This window comes from Diadema antillarum, unplaced genomic scaffold, assembly GCF_040938485.1.
Source record: "Diadema antillarum isolate AM-2024a unplaced genomic scaffold, OU_Dant_1.0 seq00001281_RagTag, whole genome shotgun sequence".
Lineage (NCBI taxonomy): Eukaryota > Metazoa > Echinodermata > Echinoidea > Diadematoida > Diadematidae > Diadema > Diadema antillarum.
Window position 1 is genome coordinate 223403 of NW_027272061.1, and position 18000 is coordinate 241402.

At 39.0% G+C, this 18000-nt stretch overlaps 1 protein-coding gene across 1 annotated transcript in view; it reads right to left on the bottom strand.

The window, feature by feature from the left end:
• Positions 1 to 18000, bottom strand: part of LOC139745641 (uncharacterized) — a 52203-nt gene that overhangs the window by 7621 nt on the left and 26582 nt on the right. The window contains exon 2 of the mRNA XM_071656040.1: positions 1164 to 1790. Within this exon, the coding sequence (XP_071512141.1) occupies positions 1164 to 1764 (601 nt within the window). The 5' untranslated portion in view covers positions 1765 to 1790. The remainder of the gene's footprint in view (positions 1 to 1163; positions 1791 to 18000) is intronic.

An 18000-nucleotide genomic window follows, 5' to 3' on the forward strand; every position in this document is an offset into this window, starting at 1 on the left:
CATAACAGAGGCACGATGCTGTCTGGCGTCATTCCAACATTCATGCTTTCCAGGAATTCTCCTACTAGTAGTTTATGATTCTTTCCTTTATACCCAATCTTTGCGTCGAAAATAAATCAACAACATCTCGGCTTTCATGGCTATGATAAAGTCATACTGCTGCCTCCTGTAGTTACCCCTCTATATAATGCAATTATGATAATTTTGCTGTAGAGCGTGGCATATCGAGATTTTAAATTGTTTCCTGCTTCAGTGTGAATTTGGTGCGGTATCATGATAATAACAATCAATAATTCACAACACTTTGGTAGCGCATAAATGTCCCTGTGCGATCATCATACCCGCCTCACTTCCGTGGGGAGACAATTAGCAGACCTGATCCGGTGGTCTTCTAGTCATTAAATTGGTTAGGCTTGAGATATAGCGTCGACAACAAATTTTCTACAATTTCAAATTGGAAGTCTCTCAAACTGCAATTCGACATAACTCTAGAGATAACTTAGACCACTAAAGTAAAAACTTTTCCAAGTTTCGTTAAAATCAGACTTTGAATAAAAACGTTATGAATAGTAAAGTTTTGCGCAGTTTTACGGAATAGTAATATTGATCCCTCATTGGAATGCAAATTTGTTGTAGTGATGCTGTCATCAGCTCAAAAAATAATCAAACATTATAGTTTTGTGATCAAAACATTGTTAGAATGTTGTCTTTGTTTTGACAATTTAACAGTTGCAATCTTTTTCTCCTAAAAAGTCACCATTGCGGGTTATTGTCGTGAAATAATCAACATATACGACAAGTTTGTTCTTGCTGATTTTCATTAAAACGGGAAAGCAAACTTACCGAAGATTCGTGGGTTGATGAGTGAAAGTCTCCTGATGCTATGACATACCACCTTATCTAATGTATGCATGCAGAAAGATGTCGTTATTACTGATGCCACGATTTTGGATTAACAAACAAATGTCTATTTTTTTTTTTTGCAATATATTAAGAGTCTGTTCTATGTCTGGTTTTAATGAAACCTTTCCCAACTTGCTCTTCTGATTTTAGTTTATTCGTCAAAAACCAAAGTGAAAATGGCGTAGTTTTGGATATGAAACCGAGCTATCGCTCCCTTGATGTGTTTGAAAACCCAACTGACCATAGAGAAGTTTCCTTACCCAAGTCCTCGATGCCTTCTTTCTCCTCGACCCGCTCCTCCAACAGGCGCTCGATGTTCTCTTCCTCGTCCTCCTCCAACATTCTCTCAGCTATCACGTCTCCCAGGATTTTCTCGAACAGCTTCTTCTCCTTCTCTCCCTCGTAGTCGCGGAAGCTGTCTAGGACGGCCCTTGCGAAGACGACTTCGTTGGTCTCCAGGTCTTCGGCTCGAGGTGGAAACAGATCTTCCATATCCAAGTCGTCGTCCGCATCGCCCTCCTCCCATTTCATGGGGGCGTCCTGCATTTGTGAGATTTCGTTCAGGTCTTGGACAGGGTACGTTGGGTATTCCTCTGCTGGAACCCCGGGGTATAGAGGTTCTTCATCTCCGCTCCGTTGCCTGTTCTTCGCGCGTTCATATCTGTCGAGGAAATCTAGCGCTCTGAGGAGCTCGGCATCTGACGCGAGATCGGGTGGCGAATTGTCGATGTCGTCGATGCCATATCGACCCGATGTTGGTCTCCGTAATTTTCTAGCATCTGTTGGGTGAGTGGAGAGGGCTACAGCAGACAGGAGTGTACAGAGCAGGGTGAGCCGACTGGCTGGGTATCCTCTATCCATAGTGTCTGGCTTTCAGCAAGGACAACCTGTACAGTAAGGTGACGAGGGAGGGGGGATGAGACGAGGCCTTTAATATTAGAACACTGTGCTTCTACCAAGTTCAATGATCTCAGCTCCCATCAGAATGCATAACACACAAACACGCACACATTTTGGGAATTGCACCTAAGCTCGATAAAACTCCATGTCATGTCGATCGATCGCGAGGCACTCACAGCACGTACCGAGATACCAACGAAGCCACTGTATTTTATCAGTGGCTGGCTGGCTGGGCACTCTGATTTATACGGCGTATTCAATCTAGACTAATGACCTGCACGATATGCGGCAGGATTTATGGTAAGTCCGCCAGCTGCCTGGCTGCCGCCACGCACCCGATGGCGGCTGATCACAGATCACCAATTAGGGCGTAGGGCGGGCTCTGAGAAATCCCAAGACGACCCTGAAATTCTCCATAGTAACACAGCATGACACACTAAGTACCATGCAGATAATTATCATGTAGCCATGCCTTAACACCGAACTTTCTGTGATGATAATTGTGTCTTGTTTCCTTGACTCATGCTGACTGTGGATATGACGTGATGTGAGATTCGAAATTCGAGGTTAGAGAGAAAAAGGATATTTTATGTCATCAAAATGGTTTCCCTGTCTACAGTCTGACTAATGAAGCACAGTGTGGAATAACAGAAGACTATAATCCTAGTATCGCAAGAACTGGCACAAAATGTTTCGTACAGCGAAGAAGATAGCAAAAGGTTGTTGGATTTCATGTAGTTTCATTCGATCAGGAGAAGCTGAATCTTTTCAAACACGAACATGAAACAGCAGTGGATCACACCAAATTCATCTTACCATTAATACAAGTGCGTCCAATGCTATTTCAAGTGATATAATTCAGTTCATAGGAAACTGTCTTGCAGAAGATGTTCCGCAACACGTAAAAGTGTTCAATTCACATCCATAATTGCACACACACACACACACACACACACACACACACACACATTGCATACATGCACTGTATGAACTTTCCAGTCATTAGTAATAAGAACTTTGCCAGCATCCTAATTTCATTACAATTACATTTCTTTCTTTTCTCTGTTTTCGTATGCAGCCATCAGCCACATTACGTGAGACGTAGAGCGCAGTGCGCCGTACAAGTATCTTCCTAGCATATACGTCAAAAATGTCATGCTGTGGTGACAAGCCACGGTGATGACGATAATTTACTCGATCATCCTCGTATAAACATGAAGCATTTTCATCATTCTACGAAAACGAGATATACAGTTGCCTCGTACTTATGATAATTCAAGGCATGTTTAGTACCACTCTTCCTCTCTGAATAATGTTTCCGAGGACGTGAAAGCCACTCTTTCATCATCATGTAGCAACAGCTCCTCTCTCACATTTTATCAAGATTGTCTTTTTCTCCTGCCTTGAGGTAGATATCAAGGATTACATCAGTCTTCTTCCGTTCATCCCTTTGGGATTTTTTTTTTCCCGGACTGTCAGTGTCAATCCTTCCCTCCCCCATACCTCAGCTGGTACCCTAGTTTGACCTTTGCTGGGATGATAATTCTCCGTTCTCCAATCGACTTCCTGTCACACCATCAGCCCTCTTGGGTGCCTTCAATTGGTACACACAACGATTATAGACAGTCCTCGGAGATACACAGTGTCATTCATTTAGAGAGGGCAAGCCAGGATGTGTGTGTGTGTGTGTGTGTGTGTTTGCTTAATCTTTTTTCCCCACAGTAATGTCTGTGGCCGCAGTATGTTTCGAATGCCAAATCTAGTAATATTATACACTGCTCTACATGAGGTGTGAAAGTTCTCTTCTTTAATCATATCAAACTACAACTGGCGTGAAGTATAAAAAACGACAGCTGTTTTTGTTCAGATTTAAAAAAAAAATGCTTTTATTTCAGATCGATCTGAACTAAACAGTAGAATAAGTCAAAGCTTGTCGCACTTATTATTTGGACGATACCCAGATCGTGTTTATAAGTTACCACAAGGAGGCATATTGCATAACCTGATCCCAACATTATCACAACAGAAAAACAACCCAGCGATGCCATTCCAGCTTAGTCTATGAATGTTTTTGATTTTCTGACAAGATGTACCTTTATGGACAGACGCAGTTGTTTACACAGACTGTGCTCATGAGATTTTGTACAAAACAGAAATACGTATTGCTTAAAGCTAGCGGTTACAGCAGACTTAATGACTTATAGGTATAACATATAATAAACACACACAAGCACTGTTTGTGTGCTGTGTTTGGGTATTAACACAAGCAAGGGAGTACATTGTAATAATATCCTGTTCGGAACTACCCTGCAAGTGAAAGCTACTAGTATAGCGATGAAACAACGCAGTTTTGCTGCGGCCGTCACACAGGGAAGGATTGTATAGCCAATATTAGGATTCTTTACGTTTTGATTGTAGCTAAAACAATGTCTGAAAGGTTTATTTAACAGTTGAAATAAAGAGGAAGAAGAAAGATTGAAGAAGAAAGATTATGTGTGTATGTGCGTGTGTGTGTGTGTGTGTGTGTGTGCGGCCAAAGAAAGAAGAGGGCACACCAAATTACGCAGTCGTAGAAACGACTTCAGCCAAGATGAGGTGAGTTGAGAAAGACAGCCAAGGAGGAAAATTAAATCTGGATTCCTCAGATCAAGGAGCTACATATAGCTGTAGCTCCATGATCTGATCTATAGGGCTGGCAGTCCCGTTGATCACGGAGTTACAACAGCTCCGTTGTATCTCCATGGTTATTTATCTTGTCCTCGTGATAGATGGGGATCGCTGTAACAGTTTCTTTTCCCCAAAATGCCTTCTCCCAAAAGAATCGTAAAGTTTTTATGATAGAGGCTGGACACTTAAAAGATGTTTCCTGAAAAGGCAGTCAACAACGATTGAAACGCGAGAAGTCGTATAAATGCCCAAACCGCATCCTCCTCTATACCTTGTTTCGTTGTTCTCCCCTTACTACGTGATGTTTACTGTGAATTTGCTATCTTAAAGCCAAGAAATGAAATATACGTGGTAGTATCATCGGAACTATTATCATTAGCCATGTTATCATTTCATATGACGCAATTTGACGCAACACCCGACTTCAATGTGAACAGCTTACTTTAAAACAACATGGGAAAAGCAAACCCAATGACCCCAACAGTGAGTGTAGGACTTAAAGAGGTAAATGGTGTGTGTTAAAAGCAAACAAAGTGTTTTGTTTGAGTAACACTTCGAACAATTAACGCACCTAACCGCCATGATTATGTTCCCTTACTGCATTAAAAATACCTTGATTAAAGCGTAGCAGTTAAAATAAAAGCTATTCCTACACATCGTTTCAAGGAAACTGGTTAGTTTAATCAGGGTGTAAGTGATGTATGATATTTGAGAATTGTTTCAACATCGCAATTCTAGTATATAAAAAACCCAATAGTCGTAATGCTAATAAAAATGTTGCTTCCTGAGGTCAATTTGGATAAAGATACGAACAGTTTTTAAAAATCGCAGAAAAGTGATGATTTGTAATATTGTCATGATAATGATAATTTTGTGTCCTAAAGCTGCATCCAGTTGCAGAAAGGTGCAGTGAAGTGCAGCTAGTGAAGTGCAGCTTTAATACCCACAAATCACGATGCTGACATCGGAGTGGTCATTGCCCAGCTTAAGCGATGACGAAAATATCCTCGTACTTTAGTGTTTGTCTCTCACTAAGGAAAGATGGATCAATAACATGGTGTCGTAAATCATTCTAGAGCTGCTGAAAAAAACCCCACTGATTTCAACCTAGACGAATTACAATAAGAAGTACCAAGAATTATTGACTCACACCGCTCCAAACACATGTGTTGACACGTAGTATAGGCTATTTGTGAATCGTTCGTTCTCGCAAACCCAAATTTAAAGACTTGTCTTCTTTTGAGGTATTTCTGTCCACGTGCATTTCTGTATTATGCAAGCTGTCCGTAAATACTGAAGATCGTTGAAAATAAGCACAATGAGACAAATATGGCACGATCTGGCGAAAATAGGTTTGTATTTGGAGGAAAAATAAGATGTATATATATATATATATATATATATATATATATATATATATATGTATATGTCGGCAATGGGGCTTATGTTTATAACACAAGTTCCTTGACATTTGAATGATAAATTCTCAATCACTTTCAGCCCAGATTATCTCACTTAGTTCCGTTGTTTACATAACACGCATGATAATATTGTGAAATGGCAAGAAAATGCTAGAAATGGATTACATAGAAGGAAAGGATGTTTATATGATCAGAAGCTGCTGGATATACATAAATAGTACAAGTTTGAATCTATATCTATACAGGAAAAGGTTTTCAACCATCACAATAAGGTAAGCAATATCTAGCACCTGAACCAAAGCACAGACATTTTCTTACGCACATGCGCAGAAGGAAATTCCCCGCGGGGCGTAACGCACGCAATTTTCAGCGGGCATGTTTACCCTATAGGTGGATATAGGTGTTGTCATAGCGGTATACTAATCAAGATCGTGGTCCTCTGCGGTATATTTCCTGTGATTTATGCCGTGGGGCCTTCGTCTCATGCAGGTCCCTATGCTTCGTTATGAATGCAGTGATACCTTTTTATCACCACAATCTACTACAATGGCACACTAACAGCAACAGCGGCAGTAGGGTATGGTAATGGCAGCTGGAAGAGCTTCGATATTAACTCAAGAGTATCCTTGGTTGATAAGACCATGATATTATTATGGATTGCTATCATCACGAATTCAAATTTTGTTATTGTTGTCATAACGTGTCACTTTGATAACATATACAACCTATGAATACAAGACCAGCGTTTATTCAACAGAGTCACGTCATTTCAACTACAGCCCTTCGATTTGTTGTTGCCTTTATGAGAAAATGAAATCGATCAACCAGCGAGAATATGTCGATGTAATATGAAAAAGCTTTACCTATTATAGACGAAGATGGAAGGATACATGTATAAAGTGTGCATTGTTCCTTTTTTTTTCTCGCTATAATACCATTCGTGCATGTACTCTACATTGTGTTTAATGATCTGTCCCTCCCAGCTGGATGAAAGTCGAATTGACCGTTTTGTATCATTTGTTTTTTTCATGGAAATGAATTAACTATTGAATTTAACGTAATATTCTGAAATGCCTGTGAAGAGAACAAGCGGTTAGTACTTGATCTAAAACAGGTACAGTAATAATCCCAGTAATCGGAAGCAATTGTCTCCTTTCTTCATCAATGTTACGCCAAATCCCGTATTATGTGCAAGATGATTTCCAGCTTTAGGTAATTTTTTTGTTCTGCTTCCCTGCGTCATGAAAGATTAATGAACTGTGACAATGTCAAACACATGAGAGAACTAAAAGTGAGAGGAGCAGAGCTCTTTACACAGTGATAACGTATACATGAAATGAGAAAAAGTGCATGCTTACAAGAAGAATGCATGCTTGCAAAATTTGCATTGCACGTCTGTGAACTAGATACATGGTGCATCAAGTGAAAAGCTATCTACCTTAGATATGAAAATGTTAAACACCACTCGACCCTTGTACTTTCTGCGGGACATAAAACGGCCACTAATTCGATTTTTTTGTTGCTAACGTTTCTACCACGTCTACTCACCCAAGGCTTACCCTGTTCAATTCAATTGATATTTATTTACAAATTCCCCATAGATTTTATAGGAATTAACAATAGTATAAAGTTTCAGTTACCAGATTTTTAATAATGGCTTTCTTTCTCATATGAAATATTTTCACAATGTAAGTCAACTTCCTGGGCAACAACAACAACAACAAAACCCAATAAATACTAAATGTCTTGATATGCATGGAATTGCTTCAGTTTCTTCTTGGAAGTTTCAGAGGGTAAATTTCAGTTGCTTTGGTGAATTAGCATAATCATTACAACAACAAAACGTTACCAGGGACCAAGTCTATAGTTAAACCGTAAACGGATAAGTCATTTGGTTTGTGCTATATTGTCAATCTTCCAAAATGGCATGTTGATGGCAAACATTCTTTGCAAATGACAGCTAAATAATCGCTTTGGATGAACACTTACCACGTCTCAATGATGGAGTATTTTTACAGGTTTAAAAGCAAGAGTTTCTTATCACTTTAAGGGTAAAATCAATAATTTTAACGATGTCAAACTCAGTTTTTATACGTACTGTGTTATTGCACGAATGGTTGATGTGCAGACTCCGCTTTCAAGTCCTTTAAATAGTCAAAAATAGCTTTCATGATTTGATTACGATCCTTTCTTTCCGCAGTGTTATGGTAATTATGAATAGGTGAGCGGACTTAGCAACATTTATGACGTGAGCGTGTCTTCAACCTCGTCTTGCTTCAGGCGCCAATCGGCATTATCATTATTACCCAAAGTGTCAGAATGTAATGACCAATGTGACATAAGCGGTCACGTGACCATGTTCCATAACAAGCCTTCGAAAAGGTCATTCCCATATAGCACGGGTGGAATCTTAAATGGTTCCTTTTCAAAAATAAAAAAGCGACATCAATACTGCGCTGAAAATAAATCATTTCTCACTCACGAGATTTGAAACATTCATAACATGAATGTACATATAATCCACGTTTCCAAAAATTTATATTTTTTGGAATACATTTCACTTTTAAGGTAAAGAGAAATCATGATTTTTTTAAATGTCCAGCAACATTTCATTTAAACATGTTTTCATGAGTTGTTGTTGTTGTTGTTGTTGTTGTTGGTTTTGTTTTGTTTTGTTGTTTTTTTTTTTGGGGGGGGGGGCATGACTATGAGATAAAAGCCTTGTCATAAAAAGTGTAGAAATACAACTGTTCTGATGAAAACGAAGATAACACAACCCCCCCCCCCCGAAATCTGACTTTTGAACAGTAGGTATATTTTGTGATCCTTAAGTTTGAATGTCCATGAAATAACACCTGCCGTATACTTCACTAACCTCTATCAAATGTTCGAATCATACAGCACTCCCTGGATAACTATGTCCAGTTGAGTTTCTGCATCACATTTATGAATGAAGAAGAATCAACCAATCAATGAAATTCCGGTATATATGATTATCATCCCTATGAGGCTAGTGGATGTCGATGTTATGAGTAATCATTCCTCCGTGTTCCCATATAGCTGGAAAACGCAAAGACTTAAATCATTAAAAAAAATCTCAACGCAGAGAAAACAACACACAAGCAAACACATAAGAACACACGCCCGTCAATTTATTTGTTGAAAAAAAAATATTGTGTTTCTTTCTCTAGAAAGTCTAACATCCGGACTAAATGGACACTGCGAGTTCGAAGGACGAGAAAACATTACGCTGATGAAATTGCAAATGACAAATATTATCCTATGTGCTCATCCATAACATCATTAGTGTTTGTGTGAGAAAGAAACCTCATAGCTGCTGTTGACTTATAGCAGAAGCGTATATTATGACCTTGGAATAGTGTTGACGAGTGTTTGTGTTTTTGTCACACTGCATTACTTCACAACATAGGCAGAGTTACATCCGTTCCTAGGCAGAGTTGAGCAGAGAAAAGAAAAGTTAATATGATTTTTTTTTTTTTTTTGGGGGGGGGGGGGTTGAGGGGGTGGGGGTTGAGGGAGTGGGGGTGGGCAGTCTTCCAGAGGCATGGGAGGAGGTGGCGTGACAACTCAGATAGTCTGTGTTATCAACATTATATCACGTTTTTATTTATATAATATTGGATGGCCTTGAGATTAATACAAGGAAATATTGGACGAGCTATGCACAAATATTGGACGAGTCGAAGACGAGTCCAATATTTTGCTTAGCGAGTCCAATATTTCCTTGTATTAATCGAAAATAGGACATTCAATATCATCATTATTATCCTACAGAGGATTTTAGCAAAGAATGTTTTCACTTAGGCCTACCCTTTCTGTCTCCGACTCCGAGTGCTGTTCCTACTGTGTAGTGATCCTGACATGGGGTATGGTACATGCACACTCTTCAGTGCATAGTTAATCCACTTCAGTCTCTGATAAAACAGTGATCTATGTATCCAAGGTAGCCGTCATGTTACTGTTTAGTTAATTTAGACCAGAATTAGATGTATTTGTATCCGAGATCTGCGAAACAATTCACGTCACATCTATACCGTAGATCGTGAAAGATCGAATTAGGCTACTACTACCACAACTAGTCCTACTGTGCTGTATATAACGTATTGTACACACGTACGTACATGTACAGTAACTGTAATATGCATATCGCGCATGCAAATGCAAGCGCAGCGGCGGCGGCCGGCTACATTATATCGCGCGCGGGCTATCTAGCAGTAGCGCTGAGCATGCAGAGCTGCAGATCAATCGTCGCCTTGCGCCTGCATGCACAAAAAAAAAAAAAAAAAAAAAAAAAAAAAAAATGGAACTTGTTTTCATCAAACCTAAATTTAACTTCCTGTTATGAAAGTGATAGTTTGAAAAATTGTGTGAAAAACAATTTCAACTAATTGATATATGAAATTTGTTTGTATAAACACAGAATTTTAGAAGAAACTATATTCTAGTTAATTCGTGATTGACCAATCACAGACGTTTTTACTTCTTATTTCAGGTCATCTCGTATATATCTCAACCAATCACGGTGCAGTTTATAAAAACTTTGGGGAATCCCCCTCTTGCCGTCCAATATTTTAAATATTGGTCGCCTCGGCAAAAAATATTGGTCGAGTTCAACAAACTTTTTAAGTGGGTTGGAGGTTATGAGGTGCGTCGACAAAATAACACTTGTATTTGGGCTCTAAAAATCCTCTGTATGGATAATAATGTATTATATTGTTTCTGTTGCTTTCATACTGTCACAATGTTTGTGAGCATATGTGCTCATTGTTCAAGCAGGGCCTTCACGAATAACAGTGTTCAACCCACCGATGGAGCCATCCTGTGAAATATAGACAAATAAATGAATGAATAAATAAATTTCTGTATACATAAGTATTGCATAAAAATATTAGGACCATAACTGTCCTGTATGTTAACCAACTACCCAGCAGCACCGTGCGACATCCCAGCCCCCCCCCCCCACCCTTCCAACGGATCATACTTCAGAATTTTAACTCAGGCTGTCGTCAAATATTCTACCACAGTATATGTCAAGGAGCACATGGGAACGATATTTGCTTTGCTTTGATAGTGCAAAGCCCTGATTTGTGTATTATCCAAAGAACACCTGCAAATTGCACAGAAATGACAACAACAAACACACACGTGGCTATGGAATAATGTTTTGATCAATGCTTTCACTGAGATAATGGAGTGAGGTCAACGATATTCCAGCTCGGAAAGGTTCTCTAATCAACTTGTCTCTCGCCAGCACATATGTAGTAGCAGCAGAGACCGAGGTCTTCTAGAGGCCATGCTGCATGTTATAAACGTGACCTTACTGCTTTGAACGTTTGTTGAACCCTCACGCTGGAAATTGCCATACACCGGGTATAGGGCTCCGCATGAGCAGTACGATGGCCTTGTCGCCACCTTGAATTCTTTCCAAAACAATAATAACCTACAGAAAAGATATATTATATCATCTAAAGATGAATTTTGGTTGAATTAGTGTGTGTGTGTGCTGTCATCATTGATTTCCAATCAATGTCGAAAATATTTTCAAGTGGAACTAATAAGACCCTGGTCTTATAGGCCTACCAAAGGCCTGCGCTAAGTTCAGTTGCGGCACGGTCCGGGCTCAACTATATGCACATGGTTTGTGTGTGTTTAATCCAAGAAATCGGATCGTGGCCGAGTTTGAATTTATTATTCCCGTTGTCGTAAGTGTGGTACATTAGAGAGAGAAAAATGTCATCATTTGTCCATAATGTACATCTGAAGCATACAGGTATATCTGTAACACGACTCTTACGAAGATCTTTTAAGTTTTTAAAGTTATTCAATTGCACCAGCTTCGTGCGAATGATCTTTATGTGGTCAAGTGCAAAGTTTAACTCCGAAATCGATTATTTCTTAAAATTCACAATCATCAACCATGCTTGTCTAAACCCCTCCCAAGACAAATGTGAAATTGTTTAGCAACATTCTAACATGTGAATCATGGAGAAACATTGCTATTAGGTCCCCTACTTATACAATGGTTTTCAGTTTCTTATTCAAAATCTAGTGAATCCTACTGTTTCTTTTTTTTGACATGTTTGTTAAAATTATACATCAGCAGTAGCGATCTTAGGGAGACAACAATTATAGAAAATTTAGATCTCAACCTTCACTGCTTTCAATGAGTACTCTCGTTCATATTTCATGTGAAAAATGTTTGATTTTTTCAAACTGACTTCTTTCATACAAGTGGAGAGATAAAATTCACTGAAACCAACTGAAACTGAAATACTGATATCGAGGACACCTTGAACGCACCCATTGACCGGAAACTACCGTCGCCAAATAAATTAATAGATTCATTATAAGGTACGACTGCTACACTTGCGAGGACTCACTGGGAGCTAAGTGATCCGAGTGAGAATTGCACTTGTCTACATCACGGTTACCCGAAGACACAATAAGAGAGAGTGAGAGAGGGAGAGTGAAGATGGGGGTGTTGGGGGACAGGGGTCAGACTACCGACCTATTATGTAGGTCAGAGTGGCCCTGCTCTTTCATGGGAAGGTCGACACACTGGGCGCAGCAATTGGGAAAGAGAGGGGGAGGAGGGGGTAGGGGAAGGGAGGGAGAGATAAAGAGAGAATAATATATGATTAATAGAGACCTTTTTGTTTTGTTTTGTTTTGTTTTGTTTCGGGGTTTTTGTGAAAAGTTAACCATAAATGAAAAGGACATAATGCTGGGAGACAAGGAAATCAAAAGATATGATGGATAGACAAGCCTTAGTGTATTTACAAACAGAAAGACTATACAGACACAAGACTCATAATGAGCCCGCGCGCGCACACACACACAAACAAACAAACACACAAACATACACCGAGATGAGTGTGAAAAAGATGGATTGATGTCACTAATGTCGACAAATTGAATTATTGTATAATGCGACTGGTGACACGACATTTGCTCCTGAGAAAACGCCCCGGTCTTATATTCTCCAAGGATTTGGGATTAGGATTAAAGAGTTGCGTTGGGGTTTAATCTGATGTAAGGATTAGGGTTATAGGGTTATATTTGTGAGTGAATTTTTGCCCAGGGAGGTCTCACCTCCCTGGTGTGCCTTAGCGTACAGATATTTCATGGGAGCAATTGTCTCAGGAGCAAAGTCATGGAAACATTTTCAGTACAAAGCAAATTTAGTAATCAATCGAAAGACTTGGAATACACAAACTTTGTGCCGTATCATTTGTTTTCACTCTTATTCAACTAACTCTTGGAAGATACTACATAAATACTCATGACCGACTTCGACTTATACAACAGATGAAATTCATTTTGATAAACACACACAGACACAATCATTAATATAATGTAAAAGTGTAATATATTCAAACACAACGGGTCCGTTTCACGCCTTGACTGGTTTGCAGAATAGTTAATTGTCTCACTTTGTTATTTCGTTAAGCAATAGAGCAAATTATTAAATTATTGTACCGCAGACAGAAGTTGAAATTTTTTTACAAACTGAGCATCAAGGTTTTGACTAAAAAAGAGAGAGAGAGAGAGAAATGCGAGGTGGACAAGAGAATATAAGAGAAAACTCGAGAAGGGTAGAAGAGTGTATAAAGGATTGTTTATAGTGTAGGAGTGTTTATATATAGAGCGGATTTCCAACGTGTTGCCCAAGGAGTAAGATTTGATGGGCGAACTGCCGTGTTTGTGAACTTGTTTATTGCTTAAAAACAATGTCGGTGACACTAAATTCCTCTGCATATAAATCATACAGACCACAAACAGTGTTTTTTTTTCTGTACGAATAGTCCAAATAGGAAATGTATGGAGTAAAGATAACGATGACGTATGTCTGAGCGGTCTGACATGACTCTGATCAAGTGCAACCCATAAAAAAATGCACACTTATCAACATACACATACATACTGTGTGAATGATGTGTGACACTTTATGCGAGCTGGGCGCCTTTGAATGTTTCTACAGATAAATGATGCTATATAAATGCTGTTTCATCATCATCATCATCATTATCACACAGACAAGGACACACACACAGACACACACACAGACACAAACACAAACACACGCGCAAATAAAGTGTTCGTTCTTGACCATAAAAGGCATAACTTACCATTTGCAGATGAAACAAAAACCCAGCTGTAGTGCTTCAAAAATAGTTCTAAAATGTAAGTTAGGGATAGAAACGGCGAATGTAAAAATGTTTATCTTTATTAATGTTAAGTATTGTTTTAATATACAAAGTGTGAACAATATTTTGAATAAGATTGTTTCTAGAATAAACATTTATGATTTAATAATAAAACAGTCTTGTCTCCTTGTATTTTAGGATTTTTTTTGCGAAATTTTATAAGGTAGGATGTTTTGTGATACAGCTGACACACACATATGTATCAAATGTGATAACTCGAACATTTTTTAAATCACTGCTCCCAATGGTAAGCAATACCTTTAAGATTTAATCAAACCCTCATGCTGAACATTTTGAGCATTGCTAAAAGACGAACAAACAAACGAACAAACAAACGGCGGTAAAAAAATGGCCTCACTAGCATGACTAGATAAATGGAGATTAAAAAAAAAATCAGTTCCTTACCCCTCAATACATGTACGAATAACAAACCATTCCAAACCAGCTGTCTGGCAATGTACTGTAGAAAGAAGTTACAAACGAATTTCAGTTGACAATGGAGCACGCATAGTTTAACCATGTAGAGAGGGTTTCTTTGCATTTTGTATTTATTTTATTCACCACTGATGGGCTGGATACTAGCCCTTGCAGCAAACTGCTATTTTTCGAAGTTGCTGTCTTTCTCACATTTTCCTGGTTATACTGAAAATGAATGTATGGTTTGTAGTGAAACAAACAAATATACAAACAAACATAGATAAAGCATCATCACATTCGCGCATTCTCACATACACACGCACGCAGGCACATACATAGGCAAGCACCCACATGTGCAGCATAGTGGGAATTAAAGATACGATAATAATGACCTCCGATACTCGACACACAAATTAAAGGCAGATTCGCTTCATGATAATAAGTAGGCATACTCAATGCCAGAACCTCTCCCCCTACCCCCCCTCTCTCTCTCTCTCTCTTATTCTCTTTGAGTGAGATTTGTTTATATGCTGCTTTTGATTACAATTCATAAGCACGACACAATTGAAATGATAGTAACAAATCAATGTTTATCATGTCACGTTATCGCGATGCTCTGAAGTGCAATCTGATTAGATTATTACGATTACGATCGGAGGATCCAACGTTGGCAATTTCCTCTTAACTTGTGGAGGTCAGTTTCACGAGCATGAGAGAGAGGGAGCGACCAAACAAGCGATTTTGCCAAGAATTGAATCATGATGTCGAGGATCAAGTCTAAACGCTCCCACAAATGACTGATATGAACAGACGAGCGTCAAAGCGACGCGAAATGAAATTCAATCTCACCGATCCAGGCTGTCCCGATCGTCTCTATCGGCGGCACTGTGTCGGACAGGATATTGGCGATCATATTAATGCGGCGATCGATAACATTACTCTAATGACCAATCGGTACATTGGTAATATCGATCGATTTACCGCTTTAAATATCACGCTGAACTTTGCCGTATGTCGTAGCACGTGACCGCGGAGAGAAGTAGTCACGTGTTTCTGACGTAGCATCCAATCAAATACTTGTGTTTGGGACTATATGAGCTCAGATCGACAAGAAAGATAGGTGTAAGAGATCCTGATCAAGGTGGTTCTAACTGATGTTGGTAGAGGGAGGAGTATTAAATCACTTTCAGTACGTTGGAAAATAGAATAAGAGAATATCACATATTAGTAAAGGTTTTCCCATTCATTTTCAAATTTTTTTTCATTCAATTTCACAAATTTTTACTTCAATTTCGTCGCGGGATGTCGGGAATAGGCCAATCTTACTTTCAAATTCGTCTTTCGTTGTTCATTTTCAAATGAAGTCCATTCAATTTAGTTATCTGGCCTACATTTTCGTCATCTACAGTTCAAATTCGTCAGTCTCACTCGCAGCACTCAAAACAGCAGGAGCGATTTCGTCTTTTGTCAATCATTTTCGTTAAATTTTCATTCATATTCGTCTCATATCTCTATCCGGTGTGATTTCCCAGTCATTCATGTATTTTTTTTCTATGACCGTTCACATTTTACATTCAGGAGTTAACATACACACGTGTCCCCCCCCCCCCCACACACACAGAACCACAGATACAGACACACACACAAGCAGTCCGAGTACACACTGATACAAACAGACGTACCGTCTCGCATACGAAAACACTGACAAACGATTTCTAGGCAAACATGTTTAAAGACAAAATTTCAAGCGTAGAATTGTAGCCTGTTTAATGTCAAAGAATGGATAACATGATTATGTTTTTCGTGTGTATTGTCTAAGCAACTGGTTAGGGAATAAAATGTGTAACGATACAATTTACGAATGAAAGTAAAAATATGTCGGCTTAAAGTTGGTTCACCCTCAAAATAAAGAATCGGCAACATCTGGCTAATTTGAATGAAAAATTCATGAAATTGTGAGAACAAAAACGAATTTGGTCTTCACATTCTGCGATACGTCAGCGGGAGGGATGAACTTGAATGACAATTGACGATTTTGAATGCTATGTCTTCGAAAATGTTTGACGAAAAACGAATTGCAATGACAATTGACGAAATTGAAGTTAGGATTTGCGTTCCACGTGCTTCTCGGGACGAAATTGAATAATAAATCTTTGAAATTGAATGACAAAAGTGTGAAAATGAATGGGAAAACCTATATTATAGTTTTACCATTTCCAAATAAATTAATAAATCTATGAAAAGGTATGGATGTGTCTCTCAACTATTAGAAAATGATAATATAAAATACAATAACGTATACTTCTTTACATTCATGTAAATGTAAGCTTAAAAATGTAGGTGAGCTGGTTCATTGGTTTTGTTGGTTTGTTTTGTAACTTCGAGCATAGTTTAAACGAAGACAACTCTAGCAATGGGTGGTCTGCTACAACCAGGAACGTACTTCCGCCTTACGTACATTGACGTAAGGTCGACTTCTCGATATTCGCAGTGTCCCGCCTATACGCTAGCCGAAGCTGAGACGTCATTTCCACTCAGTGTCACTGTGTGCAACTAGGAATCAGGTATCCGGTATCGTTTTTTTTTCTAGGGAATCAGGTATCCGTTTTTACCTTTCATTCCCGCCGCTGTCCCCTGCATTTAATATAACTCTAGAACGACGCATGTATTTGCAATAACAGCCGGGGGATTTTTGTCACATTTTTTTCGACGAACCGAAATTGGTTTCAGTCTCCGGTGGATCGAGTGCTAATGGACTTACGCAGTGGTCCCGCGTTGGATGCCCCTAGCATCTCCTAATGTTCGTCTTACGAGTCAATGTTTGAAAAAAGTTTCCCGATTAGGGAAGAGTAGACATCTGTGGTCTTCTGTTGGAGTCTTCACAGAGAGATTTCCTTAGGACACGGAACTCAAGTATCACACTGCAGGCAAGGCCCTACAGACATCCCAACTCGTCAATTACTGAATTTCGTACATGTTGGTCAAATTACACTCTTGCTGCAATTCAGTTCATCTGAACTGTCCAAGACGTCATATGATATTAGTCTTTTCGAAGGCTATCCTTGGGGGCTCCTTAAAAAAAGCAAAAAAAAAAAAAAAAAGAAGGTTTGAATGGCTCTCCTCAACGAGGATTTGTCAGCAAATCTTAAAAGTTGATTGCGGATTTTATGTTGATTCACGTGACAATGATTTCAATTTCTAGATAGGCTATCAACAATGATTAACTCGTTCCCTATTGGAACCTGATGGCCTGTGTACTAAGTCTATGGGGATTTCAGAATTCGGTATGGCACAGGTTAAATGTGCGAGTCCGTTCAATATTTGCTCTGCACTTTGAGGTGTAAAGAGCTTATCTCACGTCACTGCTGAAACTGGGATTTTATACAAATTTTGAATTTATCTTAAAAGGAGCGGTGTGTCTTTCGACAAAAGTCTAAACTTTGAACGTATCACTGAACAATTCT